The following is a 24,169-nucleotide window of genomic DNA, read 5'->3' as shown; positions in this document are numbered from 1 at the left end:
TAAGGTCAGATTTTCGGAAAAAAAGCCCATTGGGTACGGGTCGGGTATATTACCACTTCTCTATATGTATGTATATACACACACACGGGGAGGTGACACTTGTATTGTGTTTTTCACAAATTTAACCTTGCATATGCTTGCAGCATGATCCATTTGTTAGGAATCTAATTTTGGATCGTATTTGTTTGACAAAATTGCAATTTTTGGCCTTTGATTTTTTAAACGCTATAAAAACCAACTCACATGTTAGAAATGGAAAATCCAAGAGTAAATTTCCATTAAATCAAGCATGTAATTATATTTGTATGGTCAGATTCAATAAAGAAAAAACTCTTGAAAATACAGGCTCTTACATGGTGCACACGTAATTCCATTCACACCTACACCCTAGGGTAATTTGTTCCTCCTAATACCTTAAACTGTGGATAAGGAATGAACAGTGATAGTTTCCAAGGTAACAGGCAATTTTTATGTAATATGAGTTTGTAGATGTTTATCATTTCTTGTTTAATAGAAAACATGCTTCCCATGAATTATTTCAATCTCTGAAATTTTTAGATGCAACATGAAACATTGGTTTTATTTTCGTTTATAAATGTACATAAACATAGAAGTTCTCTAATCTTTAGATGCAAAATGAAGCATTGATTTTATATTCGTTTATAAATATATATAAACATAAAAGTTCTCTAATCTGATGCATGATTTCCAATACATAGACAAGTTGGCACTAACCCCCACATAGGGATGTAAATGGTTCAGATTCAGGTAAGATATCTGACCAAATCCCAATACATTTAGTGAGATTTGACACCCAAATTCAGTGCTGATTAATTAATAATCAGGTCCAGACCTTGTGTAGAGTTTTGCACCTGAACCAAGACAGAGTCTCAGTAAAATATAAATCTGATTATACTTAAATATCGGGGTTTAAGGTAGTCGGATCTGTATTCAGTTTTGCTAATCCCCATCATGCTCCAAAAGTGATTGTGCTATATCCGATTAGGCCAGACTTAGTAATGTGGGTCCAAGTCTTGTTCCACCTGTATCCGATACCATACCTGAAAATCTGGTCCAAGTCTGGTTTCACCTGGGTCCGAACCAAACCCGACCCATTGACACCCCTGGGTAGGATTAAGCAAAAAGAGATAAAAAAGTTTCGATCATTTTGGATTGGATGTAGTCAATACCTGATCCGACTAATCGGATATTGGCTAAATGAATTCAGATTCAGATTCAAGCTCCCATGGTGAAAAGCCTATATCAAATCTGTTTTTTTTTTACATGTACTCGTTTGGATATTCATCAAATCCTGATATCCATTGGATTCGGTAGTAAAAAATCAAAACTATATCTACATCAGATTATAATATGGTTTTGGCTTACCAAATCCGAGTAAACAGAATTGAATTTCGATCCAATATCGGATAAAATTTGATTTATTAACATCCCTAATTTCAAACTTATTATTTGGTTTTAAAAAGGTTCATATATGCAGATAAATCAAACTTTTAAAATAATCTTATAGAACGGAGTTTTTACAAGCCTGGTTTTGGGTTCAAAACCAAGTATGTACGGCAACAGTGGCAAAACCAGATTTAAGTTTTAAAACTAGTTCGACATTCGAAACTAAATTATTTAAGTTGATTCTTGAGCGTCATCCAAACAGGAGCGTGAATGGTGAAAAGTTGGAATTCCGAATTCCAACCAAAAGGCTCAACTCTCAAGCAGCTCAGTAATCAGCTCGCCCAGCCGAGGTTTCGAATCCGCTCACTCGCGCACCATATCCCTCCCGCGAGTCCGCGACGCATCACCGTGGATGCGCAAGCCGAACCGCGCCGCCCAACGGCTCACGTAGCAGCGTGGCGAGAGCGCGAGCGACGGACCCGCGCTTTCCCGTCCGTCAACCGCTCCGGCGTCCTTCTCCAAGACTTCCTGCCGTTCCCTAATAAATATCAGTCGACTATCCCATCTTATATTCTTATTCTTCTTCTTCTCGCCTTCTCTCTCGAAAACACTAACAGTTCCTCTTGCCTCCCGGCTGGCTCGCGATCATCTTGGTCAATGAGCGTATGGCTTCCTAGCGGAGAGCTTAAGGTGGTCTCGACGACGCTTCTCCAATGGCCGCGATCACTTCGAACGAATTGAATTACTTGGTATTCCGCTACCTCCACGAATCCGGTAAGCCACGAGTTCTTTCACTTGGGGTTCGTTTGAAGTTAGGGTTTTCTCGACAGTTCTGGTGAGGAAAGAATTATGGTCTAGTGCAAAAAACGAAACCGTTATTATTTCGATTTTTCTGTGTTTTTTTATGTAGCGGGTTGGTTGAATGAGATTTCGCGCATGCGATGTTTTTCTTTTCTTTTTAACTAATTTTTACAGCCTGGGAACTCTGATTATGGTCGCTTCATTTCGGAATGAATTTGTGTGGAGGTTGAGGAATTGTATCGGTTTAACCGCGTGCAGCTAGAATGTATGGTTTTAGTCGAGATCCGTCTGTGTTCTTTAGTTGGATTGAGTGGGTTATCACGATCCCCAATTCGTGTTTTTTTAGTGTGCAAAGTAACTGATTGAAATTCTGGCGATGTTGTCCACCATGAAAGCCCAAATACGGAATAATTTGTGCCTAAGGGCATGTTTTCGTTTGTTTGGATTGATAAATTGTTTTTGGTTCATTGTTTCCTTGTATGCGATGATTGAACGAGAATATGAGCCCTAAGATGGTCAAATCTATGTGCCGTACTGTAGACGGCCGGCCCCTTGTGTAGGTGGGGCAACACATAGATCGATCAAGGTATGATGATGATGATGTAGCACTTTAGATCAATGTTTTTTTGGTAGTCTTATGCTGTTTTCTTCATGCTTCTGTTACTGAAAATTCTAGCATTTTTTCTTCTCCATTTGCTTTGTTATCTTGGGTTTCCTGGTTCTATGGGAAACTGGGAGTATGGTGAGATAGAAACTGAAAACATAGTCAGACTATATCTTGGGCATGGGATATAGAACGTGGGGTTAAGCCAAAACTGAGATTTGTTTACTGAATTATTGTCATCGTCTGTAAATTCAATGAACGTTTGGCTATGAATAAATATGGCTGTGTTTTATATGTTTATTTATTAACCTCAATTTAGTTTGATTTCGTCCACTTCAACTCTTGCCTCCTTTTGGGAGGATAGATACATCTGTGTGGAAGATCCTTAGAGTGTAGCGTCATGCTTGCATGTCTCAATCAGTGAAAGTGCTACTAGTATGGTGCTCCCCATTGTTACTGAAGAGATTGTTGATCCATGTTGCTTTCTTTGCAGGGTTTACACATTCAGCATTTGTTTTAGGATATGAGGCAGGGATCAACAAGAGTTCTATTGATGGCAACTTAGTCCTTCCAGGTGCTCTTGTGATGTTTGTGCAGAAAGGATTACTGTATTTGGAGTTGGAAGCGGACTTGACTCATGTGAGTTTCTGTAATGTAGCTTGCCCTGTTTGCTGTTTTTTATATTTTCTCTCATGTTTATTTTCCTTAAACAATCCTTACTCCTTAGGCTTGTCAATGTAGCAAATCAATGCAACTTTTGTTTAAACTGATCTATTCTTGTTATAAGTTGGCCAGAATGATGCAGATGATGATGATTTCTCTTTTTTACGACCACTGGATCTTATTACAAACGATGTCTGTGAATTGCATAGAATCATAAAAGAGAAGAAGGAAAGTCTTCAAAAAGAAAAGGACAAGGAAAAACATAAAGAAAAGGAATGTGATGGGGAGCATGAAGGGGAATGTGAACAGGGAGGGGAGGGGGAGGAAGAAAGGCAAGAAAGGGAAAAAGAAAAGGAGAGGGAGAAAGAGAGGCAAGAAAGGGAAAAAGAAAAGGCGAGGGAGAAAGAGAGGCAAGAAAAGGAGAGGGAGAGGGAGATGGAGAGAGAGAAGGAGAAGGAAGAGGAAAATGACAATGAAAAGGAAAGGGAGGTGGAGAGAGAGAAGGAGAAGGAAGAGGAAAGGGACAATGAAAAGAAAAGGGAGATAGGGAAGGGGGAGGTGAAGGAAAATGAAAATGAAAGGTAACATGATAAGTGTAATGATCCACAACTGAATAGACAATGTGAGGATAACACTAAGGTCACTCAAGAAGATAATGATGGTTGTGGAGATGAGTGATATCCTGTTCATGTTCTCTTATATAATTCTTTGTTGCAGGGCTATAAATATTGTTATGATTGCATAGTTGAATTGAATTCATGCTGTATATTGGCTCATAATCGAGCCCATTGAGGATCCTTTAGTATCTATTTACATTTCATTCTTATTCTTAATCTATATTGAGCTGAAATTATCCGTCTAGCCATCCACTAAAAGAACCACATGCATGAATCTTTCTTTTCCATATCATTACTGCGGAAACAACAGAAATCCCTGGATCTGTTTATAAGATTCCGTGTGGGGTTCAGCCTTCACTGCAGAAAATAAAGAAAAGAGAGAGAGAGAGAGAGAGGAGGGAGATGCACAATGGCTGGGGGCGGCACACGTTAACCCAACCTCCCAACCCTAAGCTTTATAAATAGGCAAATATACAATAGCTGAGATTACAGAAAAATTACAGGAATGCCATTAATGAAATGGCATTGAGCATGCGTTAGAATATTCAACGTGCGTATGGATCTGGATCCAGATCCATACACATACTATATTTTAACACCCTCCCTCAAGTTGTACGTCGTCTTGGAGCATGTACAACTTGCTCTTCAATAGCCATAATCGATGTCCTGTTAACCCCTTGGTAAACAAGTCTGCCACTTGATCTTCTGTTCGAACATGACGTAGTTCTATCTCCTTCATCTCGACTTTCTGCCGTATAAAATGTTGATCAATCTCAATGTGCTTCGTTCTGCTATGCTGAATAGGATTACATGCAATGTTTATTGTGCTTTGATTGTCATATAGAAGAAATGATCGAATAATTGTCTCCCCAAGATCACTCAATAAGTGTCTAATCCATGTAGCGTCTGCCGTGCCTGCAACCATCGACCTGTATTCAGCCTCTGTACTCGACCGTGCCACTGTCTTTTGTTTTCTGCTGCTCCAGGACACTAAATTGTGTCCAATATATACACAATATCCAGAGAGAGATCGTCTCTCATCTGGATCCCCTGCCCAATCTGCGTCTGTATAAGTGATGAGTTCATGCCCTCTATGCAGGTTATCGTTTTTGCGATAAACAAGTCCATCTCCTATAGTTCCTTTTAAATATCGTAGAATGCGCTTCACATCTTCCATATGACCTTCCGTTGGAGCATGCATAAACTGGGATACCTGATTGACAGCATAAACTATATCAGGTCTGGTAAAGGTCAAGTACTGCAACATCCCCACAAGGCTTTTATACGTTGTTGGGTTGACACAAAGATGACCATCTTCAGAACTCAGCCTTTGATGTAATACACTCGGAGTGCTGACTGGTTTGCAATTCGTCATCTCGGCTCTTTCTAGAAGATCAAGAGTGTATTTTTGTTGCATGAGTGTCAATGTGTCTTGTTGCCTGTCAACTTCCACACAACTCCCCTAAATCTTTTATCTTGAAAGTTTTCATTAAAAACTGCTTCAGGTCTTGCACATGATTATCTGAGCTCCCAGTGATCACAATGTCATCAACATATATAAGAAGAAGTATAACGATGTCTGTCTTTTGGTAAATAAAGAGCGAGTGGTCCAGAGAGCATCTTCTAAAACCATAGCTTTGAATTTGCATAGAGAAACTTTCAAACCCAGAACGGGATGCCTGTTTCAACCCATATAGAGATTTCCTTAGTTTGCACACCCAGGCAGTAGGATCCTTTTCAGCATAACCAGGAGGTTGCTCCATATACACTTCTTCTTTTAAAGTTCCATGCAAGAATGCATTTTTAACATCCATCTGGCTAAGCCTCCATCCTCGGTCGACTGCTCGGGATATGATGACACGAATTGTACCCATTTTGACTACCGGACTAAAAGTTTCATCGTAATCTTCACCATATTGTTGTGTGAATGCCCGAGCAACAAGTCACGGTTTATATCTGTCAATACTTCCTTCAGGCTTATACTTTGTTTTATAAACCCATTTTGAGCCAACTACATTCTTTCCTTCTGGCCGAGGTACTATTTCCCAAGTTTGACACTCATGAAGTGCTTCTATTTCTTCATTCATAGCTTCAGTCCAATGACGAGATTGAAGAGCTTGATTAAAACAAGTGGGTTCATCCTGTTTTATGAGCTGAGACATAAACAACTAGAAATCAAGAGAAAAGGTCTCATTACTCACCCATCGTTGAATAGGATGCCTAATGCGTGACGGCCTTTGAGCCGGATCATTAGCGATGCTTTCCACATTCCTCTGCTTTATATTTTTATCCCGTCTAGTATATATCTGTCCAGAGAAGCGTTCTACTGGGGGTGGTTTTACTGGAGATGGTTCAACACGCATCTGTGAGTCATCCAACCCCCTACTCAAGCCAAAGGAAGTACAATTCGCCTGACATGTTTCTCCTGTATTAGCAAAAAGATATGCTCTCATCCATGGATCATATACCTCTACTTCTCGAGATGGCAACGCTTTAGAGTCATTTACCTGAAAATTTTGTTCATAAAAAACAACATTCCTAGAGGTCCTAATACATTTTGTAGTAGGATCATAGCATCGATAGCCTTTGTATTCATCCGCATACCCAACGAATCTGCACTTAACGGCCTTGTCCTGAAACTTATTTCGCAGAGATAAATCAATATGTACATAACATACACAACAAAAAACACGCAACTCATCATAAGAGAGATGCCCAAATAAAGTATAATATGGAGAGTTCTGATCTAGAAGTGCCATAGGAAGACGATTTTTGACATGAACAAATATGTGAAAAACTTCTGTCCAGAGACTAACGGGCACATTGCTATCATGTAACATGCTCATCGCACTCTCGACAATATGCCTGTGTTTCCTTTCCGCAACCCCATTTTGTTGAGGGGTAGTCAAGTATATTCAACTAAATAAGGGATGATAAACAATTAGTTAAAGGGGACTAAATTAAAAGGGAATTAAACTAAAGGGACAAAATTTTAGAAAACTATCAAGATTAACCAACTAAACTAAACTACGAAATAAAGAGGACTCTAAATTAAAAAGGGACAATAAGGAATAAATACAATTAGCGATTTAACTAAACTATCCTATTAAAATTAACTAAATTTAATCAAGCAAATAAGAACATGAATTCAAGATAAAAAAAATCTAACACTTTAACAACTAAAAGACAAAAATGAACTAACTTGATTACATTAACTAGCTAAAACAAATAAATAAAAAAAACTATGTTAACCGTGTGGCAAGGATTAAAATCAGCTAGCTAAAAGACAAAAACAATTAACAACTAAACAACTAACAATAACAAAATATCTACACTACGGTATTTAAAACTAAGCTAATCTAACAAACATGAAACAATAATAAAACTAACTAAAAGACAAAAAAATAACAAACTAACTAATGAATAAGGAAAATGCCTAACCGATTTACAAGAATTCAAGATGTTAAACTACTTAACTAACAACTATTCTAATAACTAATACATAACAACGTACTACTAACAAAGTAACTATTGATAAACTGAAAATAATGATGCAAACTAACTATAACTATTTGATCTAATTAATAACAAAGGATAAAAGTCAAAACAAGATTCGCTTAATGTTAATTTAACACAACTACACATGATAAAATCAAAACCTGAACTAACTATTAAATCTAAAGCTCGGCTAACATGAATTAACTTAATTTGGACTAACTAATTAACTAACGTAAATTAAAATAAGACTAAACATCACTAACTGCATTAGACTAATATTAAACTACAACAAAACATAAATGAAAATAACCAAACTATGCTAAAATGATAATTGATAACAAGAAAGAAAACCGGCTAAATTGTTTTAATTAATCTATCTAAACAAACTAATTTCTAAACAATTAATCTAATTTAATCTAATGACATGAACTAACTACCAGACTTATCCAATGAACAACATTAACATGAACTAAATTTAATAAATAAACAAAAGAACTAACTATTCCTAAATCGGGTAAAATTAATTCTAATTAACTAACAATGATAATTGAATGAAACCAACTATTTCTAATCTAAGTGTTAAAAAGTAATTTTTGAAACTAAATATTAATTTTAACTAACTAATAAGAACAATAAATAACTCTAATCTATTCAGCCGAATTAAAAGAATTAATTATTCTAATCTATTTAATCTACCGATTTCTAATTTAAACAAATAATTGAATAAAAATTAATTAAAGCAATTAAACAAAATCAAGAACATGAATTAAACAACAACTAAACTAATCTAATACTAAAAATAAACAAGAACTACTCGGATCTAATCACAAAAATTGAAAAGAAATAAAAAAGATTTACAAAAACCCTTAATCGACTATTTTATTTTAATCTAAATAATTAACCTTATAAATATAAAAAAATAAATAACATGATCTAAATTAAATCTAACCTAAATCTGAACCAAACTGAACTAAAAACCATGAAAATACTGAAAACAACCTAATTTCAACCTAACGATGTCAAGGAAAACAATAAAATATGCTGAAAAACATTAAAAATTGAAAAAACCTAATTTTGCCTAATTTATTTTTAGAAAAAACCTAAATCTAAAAGCCAAGAAACTAAGATCTGATCTAAATCTACTTTAAACTTAATCTAATGAAAGCAAAAATAAAAATATACTACGCTACGAATCTATACATACAAATTTTACAAACCAGAACTTTCCCGACGGGCCTTTTCGGTTAAGTTCTTCGACCCAAACAAAACAAGGCTCGAACAAAACACTACCAAGAAAACGATCAGACCACATAAACATATTCTAGACACTAAATAACGCCTACTACCAAAAACCCAAACGAAAACTCAAAAGAAAAATGGCCAAAATTTATTTTCTTTATAGTTAAAAAATAAATAAATAAAAAATAAAAACTGAAAAAGAAAAGGGAGAGGAAAGAGTGGACCCTTATGCTAAAAAACACTCCACACGTCCTTGCTATGGCTGCTGCGTCCAAGTGGAAACTGAGGTACGAAGAGGGAGAATCGTGGTGGAAGAAAAGGACCGATTGAAGAGAGAAGACGGTCAATCTTCAATGGTGGTGGACGGAGAACCGAATCCGAAGCAAAGCCTCCACTGGAGTGACTGTAACCTGTAAAATACAGCAACAACGCCAAGGAAAACACATCAAAGCACCAGGAAAACAAAGCAAGGAAGAGAAAAGAAAAACACGGTGGGCGTTGGGAACAAAGGTGACACACGATGGAAGATAGTTTGAGAAAATAAGGGAGAAGAAGGAGAAGAGAAAGAAAAGGAAAAAGGAGAAGAAGAGGAGACATTTTGCAACATAAGGGACGTGTAGCCCCTAGGGTTTTTCCTATTTAAACTATTACCAATTATTAAAAATTCCAAAAAAGCCTAAAATAAAGTTAATTGCAAAACTAGCCTAGGCGCCACCTTTTGAGGTTTTTTTTTTCTGATTTTTTCTTATTTTGAACCTTGGATCACATGGACAATGGATAATGTTAGCTTGAGAACTGATCCATGATCCAAATTTGAGCTTTTGGGTTGGATTTGGATCCAAATTGCCTCGAAAACCGCTCTAAAAACCTTGAAAGTGCTCTATTTTTCTCATTTAAACTTCGATTCGAGTGAAATTCGAACCGTAGCTCCTTTACACCTAAAACAACATAAACAAGGGCGTTTAAGCTATAAAATTTCATATGAATGCATGATTTTATGATATTATATGCATTTCATGCATTATCAGGTCTCAAATGATCCAATGAACCTTGTGGACTCAAATATGTGTTGCTCCGCTCCTACATCATTCTCCTCAGGTTGGAGAAGATGTGCCCTCATGTCTGGATCTTGCTTGCGTTTCTTTCATTTCTGTTCTACCACCGTGAACCACCGATACATTTAACTGTCAGGTGTTGATGTTGATGGGCTTGATGTAGTTTTAATGAAGCTATGGATTGGATCCATAAACACACTAAACATGAGGAGTAAGTGGGACTTAGTTTTGGGTGAATGACTAAAAAAGGTGGCAAATGGGTCTTCATATGAGACATGGACCAAACTAAGAAGATCCAACTTAAGATGCACTTGGATCCAAATTAGTCTTAGATGGATCTACATAGATCATGGTATGTCCAGGGTCAAATGGGTAGGATATGTCAGATTTTCAATAGAGAAAACACTTCTTTTCACCCTCCCTCAAGTTGTGCATGATCTTGAACCATGAACAACTTGCCTTTTAACATCCAAAATCTGTCTTTTGTCAATCCTTTTGTAAATATATCCGCCACTTGATCTGTAGTTCGAACAAATTCAGGCTCAATCTCTTTCTCTTCTACCTTTTGTCTCACAAAATGCTGGTCTATTTCAATATGTTTGGCACGACTGTGATGGATTGGATTAAAGGACATACTAATGGCACTCTGGTTGTCACACAAAAGAAGTGATCGAGATATCAATTCTCCGACTTCTGTCAGTAGATGTCTAATCCAAGTAGCCTCAGCAGTGGCGGCTGCCATTGACCTGTATTCAGCCTCTGTACTGGATCTGGCAACAGCCTTTTGTTTCTTACTATTCCAAGAAACCAAATTCATCCAAACAAATACACAATAGCCGGATACTGATCTGCGTTCATCTGGATCTCCCGCCCAGTCCGCATCAGAATAAATAGTGATCTCATGTGCATTTTGCCCATTTGTCTTTCGCTTATATATGAGACCATCCCCAACCGTTCCCTTCAGATATCGTAGTATCCGTTTAACTGCTTCCATATGCCCTTCACATGGTGCATGCATAAATTGAGAAACTTGATTCAACGAGTAGACTATATCAGGGCGAGTAAAAGTGAGGTATTGTAACATACCCACTATGCTACGGTATTGTGTGGGATTATCAAATGGATCTCCGTCTTGAGAGCTAAGCCTTTGATGAAGAACGCTAGGAGTGCTCAAGGGCTTGCAGTCTTTCATACCCGCTTTATTGAGAACATCAATGGTATACTTATGTTGAGTGAGAGTCATTTCTTCAGAGGTACTGTCGACTTCAACTCCAAGAAAGTACCGTAGTTTGCCAAGGTCCTTCATTTTGAACCTCTGATTCAAGAGATGTTTGACTTCTTCAATGTGCTCATTGGAATTACCAGTGATGATGATATCATCCACATATATCAACAACAGAGTAATTGTGTCTTGGTTCTTAAATATAAATAAGGAGTGGTCAAGAAGAGATTTCTTAAAACCATATTTTTGTATTTCAAGAGAAAAGCTGTCGAACCAAGATCGAGATGCCTGCTTCAATCCATATATCGCCCTTTTTAGTCTGCAGACATATTTTATAGGATTACCTTCTGCGTAACCAGTGGGTTGTTCCATGTATACTTCTTCTCTCAAACCTCCATGAAGAAAAGCATTCTTCACATCAAGTTGGCTAATAGTCCATTGGTGTTCAATAGCTAAAGAAAGTATGACTCTGATTGTCCCCATCCTCACCATTGGACTAAAAGTTTCATCATAATCTTGTCCTTGCTCCTGTGTAAAACCTTTGGCTACAAGTCTCGCCTTGTATCGCTCTATAGTCCCATCTGGTTTATACTTTATTTTGTACACCCATTTCGAATCAACAACGTTTCTGTCAGGTGGTCTTGATACGACATCCCACGTACCACATTCATGTAGAGCTTCCATCTCCTCATTCATTGCTTCAATCCATCTTCTGGAATTTGATGCTTGAGAGAACGTTGTGGGTTCATCTTCTTTATTCAAGGCTGTTAGAAAGAGTTGAAAATCTAATGAGAAATTTTCATAACTGACTCACCTTTCAATTGGATGGCGAGAACGTGTGGATCTTCTAGTATCAACGATGTTGGATGTAGAGGATGTGTCCATGTCTGAATTAACTATGGTGGGCGGCTCTCTTTCTCGTCGAGTGTAGACAAGGCCTTTATACCTTCCTGGATTCAAAGTTGGGTCTGTATTCTCATCAGCAATCATTCCATCAGTAGACACAGGTTTCTTATCCTTTTGAGTGCAATTTGAGCAAACATCACTAGCTCCTGAGAGAAGTTCATAATTCAACCAAGGATAATAAGTCTCAACTTTAGGTTTTGATTCTGAAGAACTAGTACATCGACAATCAAAATTCAATTCATCGAAGATGACATTTCTTGATATTTTGATGCGCTTGCTCACCGGATCATAGCACCTGTACCCTTTATAGTCATCAGCATAACCCACAAACCTGCACTTCAGGGCCTTGTCCTGAAACTTATGTCTCCTTGAACTGTCAACATGAACATAGCATAAACAACCAAACACATGCAAATCATAGTAGTTGGGATGTACACAAAAAAGAGACAAGTAAGGAGACTTGTTTTCCAAAATAGTCATGGGCAATCGATTTATCACATGAACTGCAGAATGAAAAGCCTCTGTCCATAAAGTGATCAGAAGACTACTGTCATGCATCATGCTCATCGCACTCTCAACAATATGGCGATGCTTCCTTTCAGCAATTCCATTCTGCTGGGGTATGTGTGGGCAAGACACCTTTTTCCTTATTCCGTTACTTTGAAGAAAGTTAGTAAAGTCAATGGAAGAGAATTCACCTCCTCCGTCACATTGGAAACTTTGGATGTTTTCAGAAAATTGGTTTTTTACAAAAGAATGAAAGTTACGGAACAACTTGAAAGTCTCAGATTTATGTTTCATGAAAAATATCCAAGAATAGCGAGAATAACTGTCAACAAATAAAAGATAATATCTAGTTCCAGATATGGAAGCAACTGGAGCAGGCCCCCAAACATCAGAACATATAGTCTCAAAAGGTCTTGAAGCTCTTTTATTGATAGAATGAAATGGTAAAACATGACTCTTACATAAGAGACAACTAGAACATTTGTTGTCATTGACATTTATTCCTAAACTTGACTTGGGAATGAGGTTATTTGAAATAAGCTTTTCAATGAAACTACTACTGTAGTGACCTAGACGACCATGCCAAAGGTTTGGCTTATTGATTTCAGAGACACTAAAAACGCAGGTAGGATTTTCAGAAGGCAACGATGATTGGAGCTTCAAGTTTGGGTCTGCAGAGCGAATATGTGCTGAAGGATCTTTTTGAAAAACATACACATTGCCTTGCCGTTTTCCTCTAGCGAACGTCTCATTCGTGCAGAGATCTTTGACAAGAACAGAAGAGGGAGTAAATTCAACTGAGGCTTTGATATCATCAACAAGTTTAGAAACTGAAACGATGTTTTTCTTGATATTAGGAGCATAAAGAACCTTTGAAAGGTTGATGGAAGATTCAGGCAAGGGTATAATGGAATTTCCAATATGCGAGACAGAGTGGTGTGATCCATCTCCAGTAACTATACTACTTCTATCAATGTAAGGAACAAGTTTTAGGAGCTTACCTGCATCACCAGTAACGTGAGTCACTGCGCTAGAGTCCACATACCAAGTACCTTGCTCATTTTGTTTCAGATTCAATTATGCTAAGGCTGACAACAATAACTCCTTTACTTCTCTGTTGGTCCTTGTACTGTCTGTGCCTCTTTTTGCTTCAGTTTGTGTTGATTTTCCTTTATTTAGGGGATTGAACAAGCAATTAGCTTTGATATGCCCCTTTTTATTACATAGAAAGCAGGTAGGAATTGGCCTATGTCTTTGTGGATTGGTATATGTGTTGGGTGTAGGCAATAATCCACGACCTCCATAACCACTTCTCCCTTGTGCTCCTTTTCCCTTGATATCATAGCTTCCTCGTCCTCGTGCATAAGTAACCCCCGTAGCAAGAACTTCTTGTGCCTCAATATGCATAGATGATTCTTCAGAAAATCCCTTTAGATTCATCTCATATTGTAACAATTTTGCATGCAGATCTTCAAAGTTAGGCAGCTCAGGTAAACATAACAGGGAAGTGACAATCATATAATAGTCGTGTCCCAATCCACTGAGGGTTTGCTGTACCAAATCTTTATCAGTAACTGTACTTCCAACAACTGCTAGCTGATATGTGATAACCTTCATTTTGTTCAAATATTCCATGATGGTCATGGAATCCTTTCTTAACATTTGAAATTCTCTTTTAAGAAACATAATCCTGGCCTGAGAAACCTGTGAGTATGTCTGAACAAGTCTGTTCCAAAGTTGCATGGCAGTGCAGTCATCTGGAATGACTACAAGTACCTCTTGTGACAGTGTAGATGTAATATAAGCAACTAGCGCTTGGTCTCTTTTCATCCAAGCCACAAATTCAGGATTTCTAACATATACTGTAGTAGATTCCCCTTTGCTGTCCCTTTCTTCTCGTGATATGAACTCAGGAGGAACTGAAATAGATCCATCCAGATGTCCAGAAAGATCCTGACTCCTAATGAAAGGTATGATTTGCCTCTTCCAAGTCAAGAAGTTACCATTATTTAATTTTTCAGACACGAGTTGGCTGAGTAAACTTGAAGAAAGAACCGACTGACTAGGAAGTGAATCCATGTTTCACAGTATTAAGAGTGTGTTTAACACAATCTGCCTACGCCTACAGTTTCTGTAATCTTTTTTTTTTGCAGAAACTAATTCAGATCAATGGCTATCGGATTGCAGAAACTAATTCAGATTGCTGATTTGAAACAAAAATTGAATATCTATCAGATTTCTGATTTGTATATGAAATGGAATATTGGGAATGAAAATCACCAAAAAAATTGTGAATATGAATTCGTACTATGTATTGACGCAATGCTTTCAAGCTAAAAGAGGTAAAATAGAAGAAATGAGAGTGTATTGGCTTGATCAGATCTGATCAAGGATGCAGCTGAATCAAAATAGGGCCCTGCGTGATTAGATCACGCTGCTATCAAGAGCGATAAACTGGGTATGTTAGTGACAGAATGAGGAATGAAGAAAAGGTATTTTCAACAAAAGATTTGGGTCAAAAATCTGGGCTGAGTCACTCAGTCCTCTCTGAGTTGACTTAGATTAGGTAGGGAGATGGTTTGATCAGATATGATTAACGTCAAATCTGATCAAGTTCAAGAGACAGAAAGGAAACTGTTGGGAGAAGAAGTCAGATCTGATTATCGTCAGATCTGAATGATATCAGGTCTGATTGAGAAGAAAAGAATGGGATGGGTCAGTCGTGAACCAGAAAAAAAAATCAGATGAGATAAGATGACAGAAGAAGAATATTTTCTTGACTTAGAAGAGGAAATCGAGAAGGGATAGATCTTTCAGACTTACCTTTGAGATCGATTCCAGTTTCAACTGAAGCGTGGCTCTGATACCATGTCAGATTTTCAATCTCCAGGTCCTTCCACGCGTGAGTGCTGAGAAACAGAGAGAGAGAGAGAGAGAGAGAGAGATAGAGAAAGGGAGAGAGAAGTTGGGAGAAACCGATACCCTGTTGTGTTAGGGTCGGCTGTTGTGTATACTCCTTTATATTAACATGTGATTACAAAATTAGGGTACTAAAATACCCTCATTACAATAACTTATATTACACAATGCCATTAATGAGAAGTGGATGTTACGGGTCTGGATCTCCAGATCCATGACCCGTAACCAGAGAAAACACTTCTTTTCAGGATATGCTAGGAATATGGGTTGTGTTTAATGTTAAACTTGGTTTGGATCAACCTAGTAGGGTTTAGTAGGGTATTTGGGTTTAACTAGACTGGTTTGAGTGGGTTTTTGGAATGTACTTGGGTCCAAAACTAGGTCAAATGGGCTAGTTGAAACTAGTTTTGAGTATAAAGTAGCCATCTCAACTGGTTCAGGGTGGTTGGCATGTGGGTTAAGTGGCATAATGGGAGGGGTTTAGAATGAATTGGTTCAGGACTTAACCGGTTCCATTCAGAAGAGGTAAGAAGAGGGGATGGTAGGGTTTGAGAAATCACCTGTCACATCCACCTCAGGAGGGGTTTAAAATGAATTGGTTTAGGACTTAACCGGTTCCATTCATCCATTTAGAAGAGGTAAGAAGAGGGGATGGTAGGGTTTGAGAAATCACCTGTCACATCCACCTCAGGAGGGCAACTAGAGGAGCTGCCAACTGCCAATTGGGGTTGTTGCTGGTCATGGATGGCTAGCAGCCTCCATCTAGCTAGATCCTGGCTGGTCTACGCCTCAAGATGGGTGGTGGAGTGGGAGAATGAAGAGGAAGATGACGGTGATAGAGAAAATGAAGGGACAATGGTGGAGACAACAGGTAAGGTGGTTGATGGTTTGGGTTGGCCAGTGTTGACCAATTTGTTGGATTCTGACCTGTGGCAGTGGTGTCTCTGGTAGGCAAGACGGAATAAGTTAGAGGGCAACATGAAGGGGATGGCGGTCGAGAGGATGGTTTGTCTTGAGATAAGGGGTCCCACCTGCTAGACTTCACTGGCGTCAGGTCGCCAGCCATGTACGCACCAACGGCGACTTGCAATTAGCAATGTCCTAATAGTTTCCATAATGTGCCGATGTTTGCGTTCGGCTAGGCCATTCTGTTGTGGAGTGTGTGGACATGATCTTTGATGTGTAATACCATGTAAATTGAGATAGTCTTTGAATTCGTTGGACATAAATTCTCCCCCTGAATCAGTGCGAAAAACAGAAATATCATTTTGAAACTTATTTTTAACCATTTTATGAAATATTTGGAAGTTAGCAAAGACATCAGATTTATGTTTAAGAAAATAAATCCAAGTATGTCTAGAAAAGTCATCAACAAAAATGACATAATATGTACAACAACTCAAGTGGTCGTGAGGAAACAAAAGTTCTACTAAGAAATGGTAACCTTTTCATTTTGCCAAGAATGAAGTCTTTACAAGAAAAATTTTCAGAATTACAAAATTTTTCCAAACTTGGAAAATATTGAATTTTAGACATATGAGGATGGCCAAGCCTTTTGTGCCATAAATCCAATTCTAATTTCTGAATATTATAACAAAATGCATTCTTGGGTAATTTCAAAAAGTCCATGTAATAAAGTCCTCCTTCTCTATGGCCTTCCCCAATCAGCTTCCCTGACTGGCGATCCTGTACCCAACAACCATGAGAAGAGAAGGAGATATTACATCCATAATCAGATATTTGCGAGACAGATAAGAGATTCAAATTAAGTTTAGGGATATATCTAACTTCTGGGATAAAAAATCTTTTGGATTTTTGAAGATTTTCAAAACATCCTATTCCTTTTACTTCGAGAGATGTGCCATCGGCTGTAGAAACCTTTGACACACTTGAGTTATTTTTAAGACATTCGGATAGACTATTAACATTTGGGGTCATATAAAAAGAAGCGTCAGAATCTAAAAGCCAAGGAAAGTTACCTGGACCGGAGAAAGATGCAACTGCCGCTCCAGTTGAGGCTTCGGTTGAGGAGGATACCCCTTTGAGAAGAGGTTGAAGGATTTCCATCAGTTGAGCCATAGACACAGGTGCATCTTGATCTTTTGACTCAGATTCAACAGATGCAACTCTTTTTTCTTCTCTTCTTTTTAACTTTGGACATTGAGGCCTATAGTGCCCGGTTCATGACAATGATGACAAATAACTTTTCTTTTATCAAAGTCGCCGTTTTGCCTTCCAAAATGAGGCGACTTGTAAGTACGAGTATGATTCCCCGGTCTAGATACAACTAAAACGGAGTCATCATCAACTTTTGGAGTACTTTTTCTAAGTCTATTTTCCGCCATAGTGAGCTCTTCTATAGTATCAACAATAGAAGGAATTTTTCCACGATGTAAAAGGGCCGATTTGGTGGATTCAAACTCCGGCCTTAGACCATTCACAAATTGATAGAAATGTTCCATATCGAGTTGCTTTTGGCGAAGCTCGATGTCTTCGGCACAATGCCATTTGGGCTCAAGAAGAGCCAACTCTTCCCAAAGTTCGGACAACTCATTATAATATTCTCGAATAGTTTTATCTTTTTGAGTCATTGTCCGAACTTTATCTTGTAAATTGCATACATATGCAATATCTTTAAGGGAATACATGTTTTTGAGGTATTCCCAAGCCTTATCGGCATGCTCAAACTTAGCTAGACTAGAGCATTTTTTAATGTCTATGCTATTGATGAGCCATGACATAATTTTTGCATGCCCTATCCTCCATTCTTTCCATTTCTTTTCATAAGTGGCTAACGCCTTACTCTTCTCTTCTTCCGTTAGCGGAACCTCTTTATCACCCTCTTTCTTGGTAAGAGATAGTTTAGGTTCCAAATCGGAACCATCCACTATACCCCATAAACCTTTTCCCCAAATGTGGTGCTTCATAATCGAAGCCCACATTACATAGTTAGTATCATTTAGCTTCATAGGAATGATGGTGATCTTATCATTGTCATCCATCTTTTACAAGGGTAAGAGATGAATAAATAGGAGGAGAGAGAGAGAAAAATAAAAAGAAAAGAAAAAGAGTAGACAAAGGAATAAGAGAGGATATAAAACCAAATTTTTTGTAGCACAAGTTCGCCTTTCTTCAAACAAATCTTCTTGAGCCAAGAACAAGGTGATGAAACACCTTTTGTAAATGTGGCACGGAAATCGAGGCAGAAGCACTTCAAGATCTAAGGATTTCGTAGCTTTGATACCATGTAATGAAATGGTTGTCTTCAACAAATGCACAAATAACTCACAAACAAGTGTCTATTGAAGACACTACAAGCATGACCCTTGAAAGGGTATAAAAGGAAGAACACTTGAAAAATAAATAATACTTTATTCATGAACAAAATGCTTAAGAAGCATGGTTATTTACATTGAAGGGGTTCACCCCTATATATACAAAAAAGTGGGAGAGAGTTTTGAGCTCTCCAAAAGAGACGTTGGATTCCAACGTCTCTTAATATAGCTGTTGGACTATAGTCCAACAACATTTATTATAGCTGTTGGACTACAGTCCAATAGCTATTTGCACAGGGATCAAATATCTAGTTTCTATTGAACTAGATGCTAAAAAAGAAAATAAAGAAAAATAGAAAAAGAAAATAATAAAAAAATATAATAATATTAAATTATATATATATATATATATTACAGTTTACATTTTAACAACCTCTACCTCACGTTCTTGGGATGTTGAAGCTTAAAAGGGAAGAGGAGAAGGGGGAACCAAAAGAGAAATGGAGAATCTTCCATCAGATGGAAAGCTTCCCGCCCGTTGGACTCGTTTGACGGAGAGCCACCAGACGTGATCCTTTTGCTGGAGACAACTACATTGGTTTGAGTGGTTTCCAAATGAGGTGGGTGGAACCCCATCCTCGACCACCTTGGGCGGTGGAATTCGACCAGGTAGCGTCAAAGGGTGATAGCCGGCGGGGCCATGGTTGTTGGCGACCACTTCTGGTGGTATTGAATCAAGGTTCATAATTGACCCTCTTTGGCTTTCTTGCATGCCCACCAGTGGACTGTTCATTGAGAACTTTGGGTCCCTCATGATGGTCTACGGTTCCACCTTGGTGTCGCTCTTGACGTTGCTCTCCGGGTTATGCGATGACAACCCTGTTCCATCACAAATTTCAATGACTTGCACCCATAATTTATTGACCTGAACGCTCTGTAAACTCGGTGAACATCTGTTTCAACGAAGCAAGTATTTGATTTGTCTTTGTTTGCCACTCTTTGGTTTCTTGAACTGATCACATGATTAATGTGACTTGTTTCTCCATCAAATCAACCTCTTGTTTTATGTCTTGTATGACATCCTTCACCACACGCCGATCAGTGTGTGTTTTCATGGCTTCCTTCATCTTGCTTTTTGTACTTTGCAACATCATGTCAAGATTGAGGTCTTGCTTTGATACCAGCTGATGTAAATCTGTTGCTGGGTTTGCAAAGAAATTACCAACTACAGCTACCATTATCAATTATCTAAGAAAAACTACTAATATCTAGAAAAGTAGCAAAGAAACAGGAAATATCTAAAACTACTGAATTTATCTCATGTCGAACTCTCATCCCTAAACTCTTACTCCTCTCATCTATATATAGATGAGATATTACAATCTTAGATGATTAAAATTTCCAATCTGGATAAGCACCTAACTAGGAAAGCAAATCCTAATCCTGCTAAATTGTTAAAATGGGATAAAGATTAATTACTTGGATCCAATATCCATTACAAACAACCCGATACTAAAAAGTTCAAACGAAAAATATGGATCTTAAATGATCCAATGAACCTTGTGGACCCGGATATGTCTCGCTTTGTTCATGCATCAAGAAAAGAGGATAAACACCATAAAGAAGATAAACTTCATTAACCAATAACAAAAGATGTTACAACAATATATGTGAGTCGATCCCTTTGGTCACAAGAAGACAAAAATAATTGACTACATATGTCCATGGGTAAGTACAAAAATATCCCTCTAAATAACATGTACAAAAGTAGAAGGGTAGCACAAAGTCTAGTAATACACATATTACATTCCTCAACAATTGATGTCATAGCACAAAGTCTAGTAATACACATTACATTCCTCAACAATTGATGCCAACCCTGAGCGTGAAGTGGGAGTTACAGACTTTGATGTGATTGTTTGTTGAATCAAGTTGAAACTTGCTTTCATCACTTCCTATACAGACCTGCTAGTGTACGTTGATCTTAGTACACTCTTACTTTTGAAGTTTTTGCTGTGCACTGCATTTTTTCTAATAGCCAACTTTTTTAATGTGCTCAATTGATAGGTTCATCCTCTAATTTAAACATTGATATGGGAACACTACCAATGCAAGGTTCTTGTAAGTATATTCATACAAATAGCTATTTATACATGTCTTATGATTTGCAATGCCATGAATTTGATAAATTTTTGGACATAAAATTGAATTTCTCTTTTTGTGTTTCAAGCCTCTTGTGGTCGTAGATCACAATATTATAAAAATTATTGAGCTAATTCAAGTCTTGCGAGACAAGGACGTGAGGGAGCAATCACGGATAAGGGCTAAAAGATATCGTGAGAGGAAGAAGCTAAAGCGAGGTTTGTTGAGTAATAGTACATTTAGTGCCAATGCAAATCACACAGGTATTGTACATATAAATATGTACCAGCAGTTTGAACGCTATTTACTTCTCCCATTTGGTGTAAATCATTTTGTGCACGCTTGATGCAGTTTAATGAACACTTTGTAGGTATCAATTGTGTATGACCATAGGCAGGAAGCGGTCTGAACTTGGTAACTATTTCCAGTGAACATTCAAGATGCTCTGCACCCAGATCATCGTACCAAATGAAAGGTAAAGAAAAAATTGCTAGCTATGCAAATTAAATAAATTCTGTATTATATTGTAGGTCTGAACTTACTTTTGCCTTCTGTTTGATTTTAGGATGAACATGATACTGCCAAGCTGGAGGCAGAATAAGCATGAAAAGAGATGGTTTCTTCAACGTTTTTGTTCAGTTGAAACATTGGAAGAAGAAATTCTAGGAGCACAATATGCTGAAGTTCATTCTTGTCAGATCAAACAGGGTTGACGAGAGGAGAGTTCATTGCAAAACTGTTCTTAGCTGTGTTGATAACGAATTATTGCCTGCCTGTAGTTCTGGAGATTTTTCCAGATTGTCTTTGAAGGACTAGATAACCTATGAAATAGTCTGGTTATGTATGACATTTTATGTGTCGATATGACACAAACTAGAGAACTGTTTTTGTGGAAACTTTTATTGTTAGGATTGCTGATCGTTTAGTGTGGAAAATAATGTGTTTTGTGGCCATTCATTTAAAACTTATTTGAACTGGACATATCATTTGCACTTAGGTGGAAACTTCAACATGTCTTGATATGATGATTGAGATGGGTTTTGTTTTATTCTCATTTTTTATCTAGTTATTGTCATGACCTTTTGTCTTTGCCCATATAATATGTAGGTTCGGTGTACATGATTGCAAAATTAGCTGTAATAGGATTATTCAAATGTTCATCTTATCTGTTGATCCTATGACGTATGACCGTATTTCACACAGTTTTTAACGTGCCTTGAAGATATCCTGGACATTGTCTTAGTTGACAATGACATCCCACTTAATATTATGGCTTTGGCTACCATAAGTCCACAACATGGAAATGTGTGCGGTATTAGGAAAAAACGATTTTAATCAGAATTTCTTCCACACACTTTCTCTCATGCTTGTTTCTCTGGTACATAGAACGTGAAGTTGAAGTTGGGGAAACTTTCTTCCACACACGCTTTCTCTCATGCTTGTTTCTCTGGTACATAGAATGTGAAATTGAAGTTACAGACTAGGATGTGATTGTTTGTCAAATCAAGCTGAAACTTGTTTTTCTTATTGTTTGTCAAATCAAGCTGAAACTTGTTTTTTTTATCTCTAGAATACAGGCTGCAGGTCTACATGGATCTTAGTTCCACAGTCTGTTACTTCTGAAGTTCTCTATTTTTTGTATGCTGTATTTTTTGACTAGCTAAATTTTTTACTGTGCTTAATTGATAGGATCATCCTCTAATATAGGCAGTGATTTGGGAACACAATGGAAGGTTCTTGTAAGTAAATTCACATCCATCTGTTTATGTATGTCTTATGATTTGCATTGTCATAAATTTGATAATTTTTTGGACATTTAACAATTGAACTTCTCTTTTTGTGTTTCAAGCCTCTGGTGGTCGAAGAGCACAATATTATAGAAATTATCAAGCTAATTCGATTCTTGCAAGAAAAAAGGACTTGAGAAAACACGACTTAGGGTTAAAAAATATCGTGAGAGGAAGAAGCTGAAGCACAGTTCATTTAGTATCAATGCAAATCTTGCAGGTATTGTATGTATGAATATATATGGGCAGTTTGAACACCATTTGCTTCTCCCATTTAGGCTCTGTTTGGGAGCTGTAGTTGGGATCTGTGATGGGGGATTCTCCAAATCCCAAGCATCTCTGTTGAGGTTCTGTTTGGGAGCCGGAGATGAGAGTGGAGATGGTATTTAATGAGGGTGTAATTAATACCACCTACCCCCACAAGTGTTAGGGAACACTGCTTTGGGAGATGAGAATGGTGTGGAAATGGGTCATTTTTAACTACATCCTCACAAGGATGTTGACAACTCCAGCATCATCTCCCATTCTCATCTCCACTCCCATCACCCTCTCATCCCCTCTCCAACACGGGCTCCCAAACAGAGCCTGATTGGAGTCACTGTGTTGGGAGGGGAGCTGTAGATGGGAGCGGTATTGGGATGGGAGATGGTGTTATAAATGGGTGGATTTAAAAAATGTCCTCATTAAGAAATCTACCGCTCCCAACAATGGCTCCCAAACAGAGCCTCAGCTTAAATCAATTTGTGCAGTGTGACTAATGTAGTTTAATGAACATTTGTTTTTTTTCCTTAAAGGTGTTGATTGCGTGTGACCATAATGGATAGGAAGATTGGACTTGGTAACTATTCTCAATGAACAAGCAAGCAGGATCATCGGATGCTCAGCTGATGACCTATACCATCGTACCAAAGGAAAGGTAAAAAAAGTTACTAGCAATGCAAATTGAATAAAATTTGTATTATATTGCGGGTTTTAACCTAGTTTTGCCTTCTGTTTGATTTTAGGATGAACATGGTACTATCAAGCTGGAGGCAGAATAAGCATGAAAACACAGGGTTTCTTTGAGGTTTTTGTTGGAACGTCCAAAGAAAAATTTCCAGCTGCACAGTATGCTGAAGTTTCTTGTCAGATCAAATAGGGTTGACGAGAGGAGAGTTCAGCTCCATGATGACAAGTTATTGCCTGCCTGTAGTTCCAGAGATTTTGCTGGATTATTTTTAGAGGACTGGATGGCTTATGAAATACTCTGGTTATATATATAAGGTTTTATGTACGGCACACTGAATAGTGAACTTTTGTGGTGAAATTTTTTGTCGTAGTAATTTGTGTTTAGCTGCCTGCATTCACAGCTTATTTTGAATTAAACCGCCGATCATTAGACCGGAGGACCAATGGGGGCTCGGCTTGTCTGGTAGGAGCAGCTAGTGCACGTCACCTTGTGTTGGGACGTTGCAAGTTCAAATCCCAATGGTATCGTTGTATGACTGGTAGGGGTCTGCCTAACCCCAGCTTGCCTATAAAATAAAA

At 37.8% G+C, this 24,169-nt stretch overlaps 1 protein-coding gene across 4 annotated transcripts; it reads left to right on the top strand.

Moving 5' to 3' along the window:
* The first annotated feature begins 1,815 nt into the window (after positions 1–1,815).
* Positions 1,816–23,948, top strand: LOC149834965 (uncharacterized). 4 transcript variants are annotated; one of them, XR_016432806.1, is made up of 9 exons: positions 1,816–2,181; positions 3,306–3,451; positions 20,781–20,834; positions 20,944–21,118; positions 21,226–21,330; positions 21,421–22,594; positions 22,705–22,862; positions 23,437–23,558; positions 23,647–23,948. XR_016432806.1 is itself a non-coding variant. In XM_090011624.1 (3 exons), exons 1-3 carry the CDS (start codon positions 2,121–2,123, stop codon positions 4,058–4,060), a joined length of 660 nt encoding a protein of 219 aa, XP_089867750.1. In that variant the 5' UTR covers positions 1,816–2,120; the 3' UTR covers positions 4,061–4,450. The 4 variants fall into 4 exon arrangements, 1 of the variants encoding a protein (XP_089867750.1); XR_016432807.1 differs by lacking the exons at positions 20,944–21,118; positions 21,226–21,330 and having other exon boundaries at positions 22,545–22,594; XR_016432805.1 differs by lacking the exons at positions 20,781–20,834; positions 20,944–21,118; positions 21,226–21,330 and having other exon boundaries at positions 22,545–22,594.
* Positions 23,949–24,169: the final 221 nt, after the last annotated feature.

This window comes from Nuphar pumila, chromosome 6 (genome assembly GCF_984573655.1).
Source record: "Nuphar pumila chromosome 6, dmNupPumi1.hap1.1, whole genome shotgun sequence".
Classification (NCBI taxonomy): domain Eukaryota; kingdom Viridiplantae; phylum Streptophyta; class Magnoliopsida; order Nymphaeales; family Nymphaeaceae; genus Nuphar; species Nuphar pumila.
This window is presented reverse-complemented; position numbering and strand designations above follow the sequence as displayed.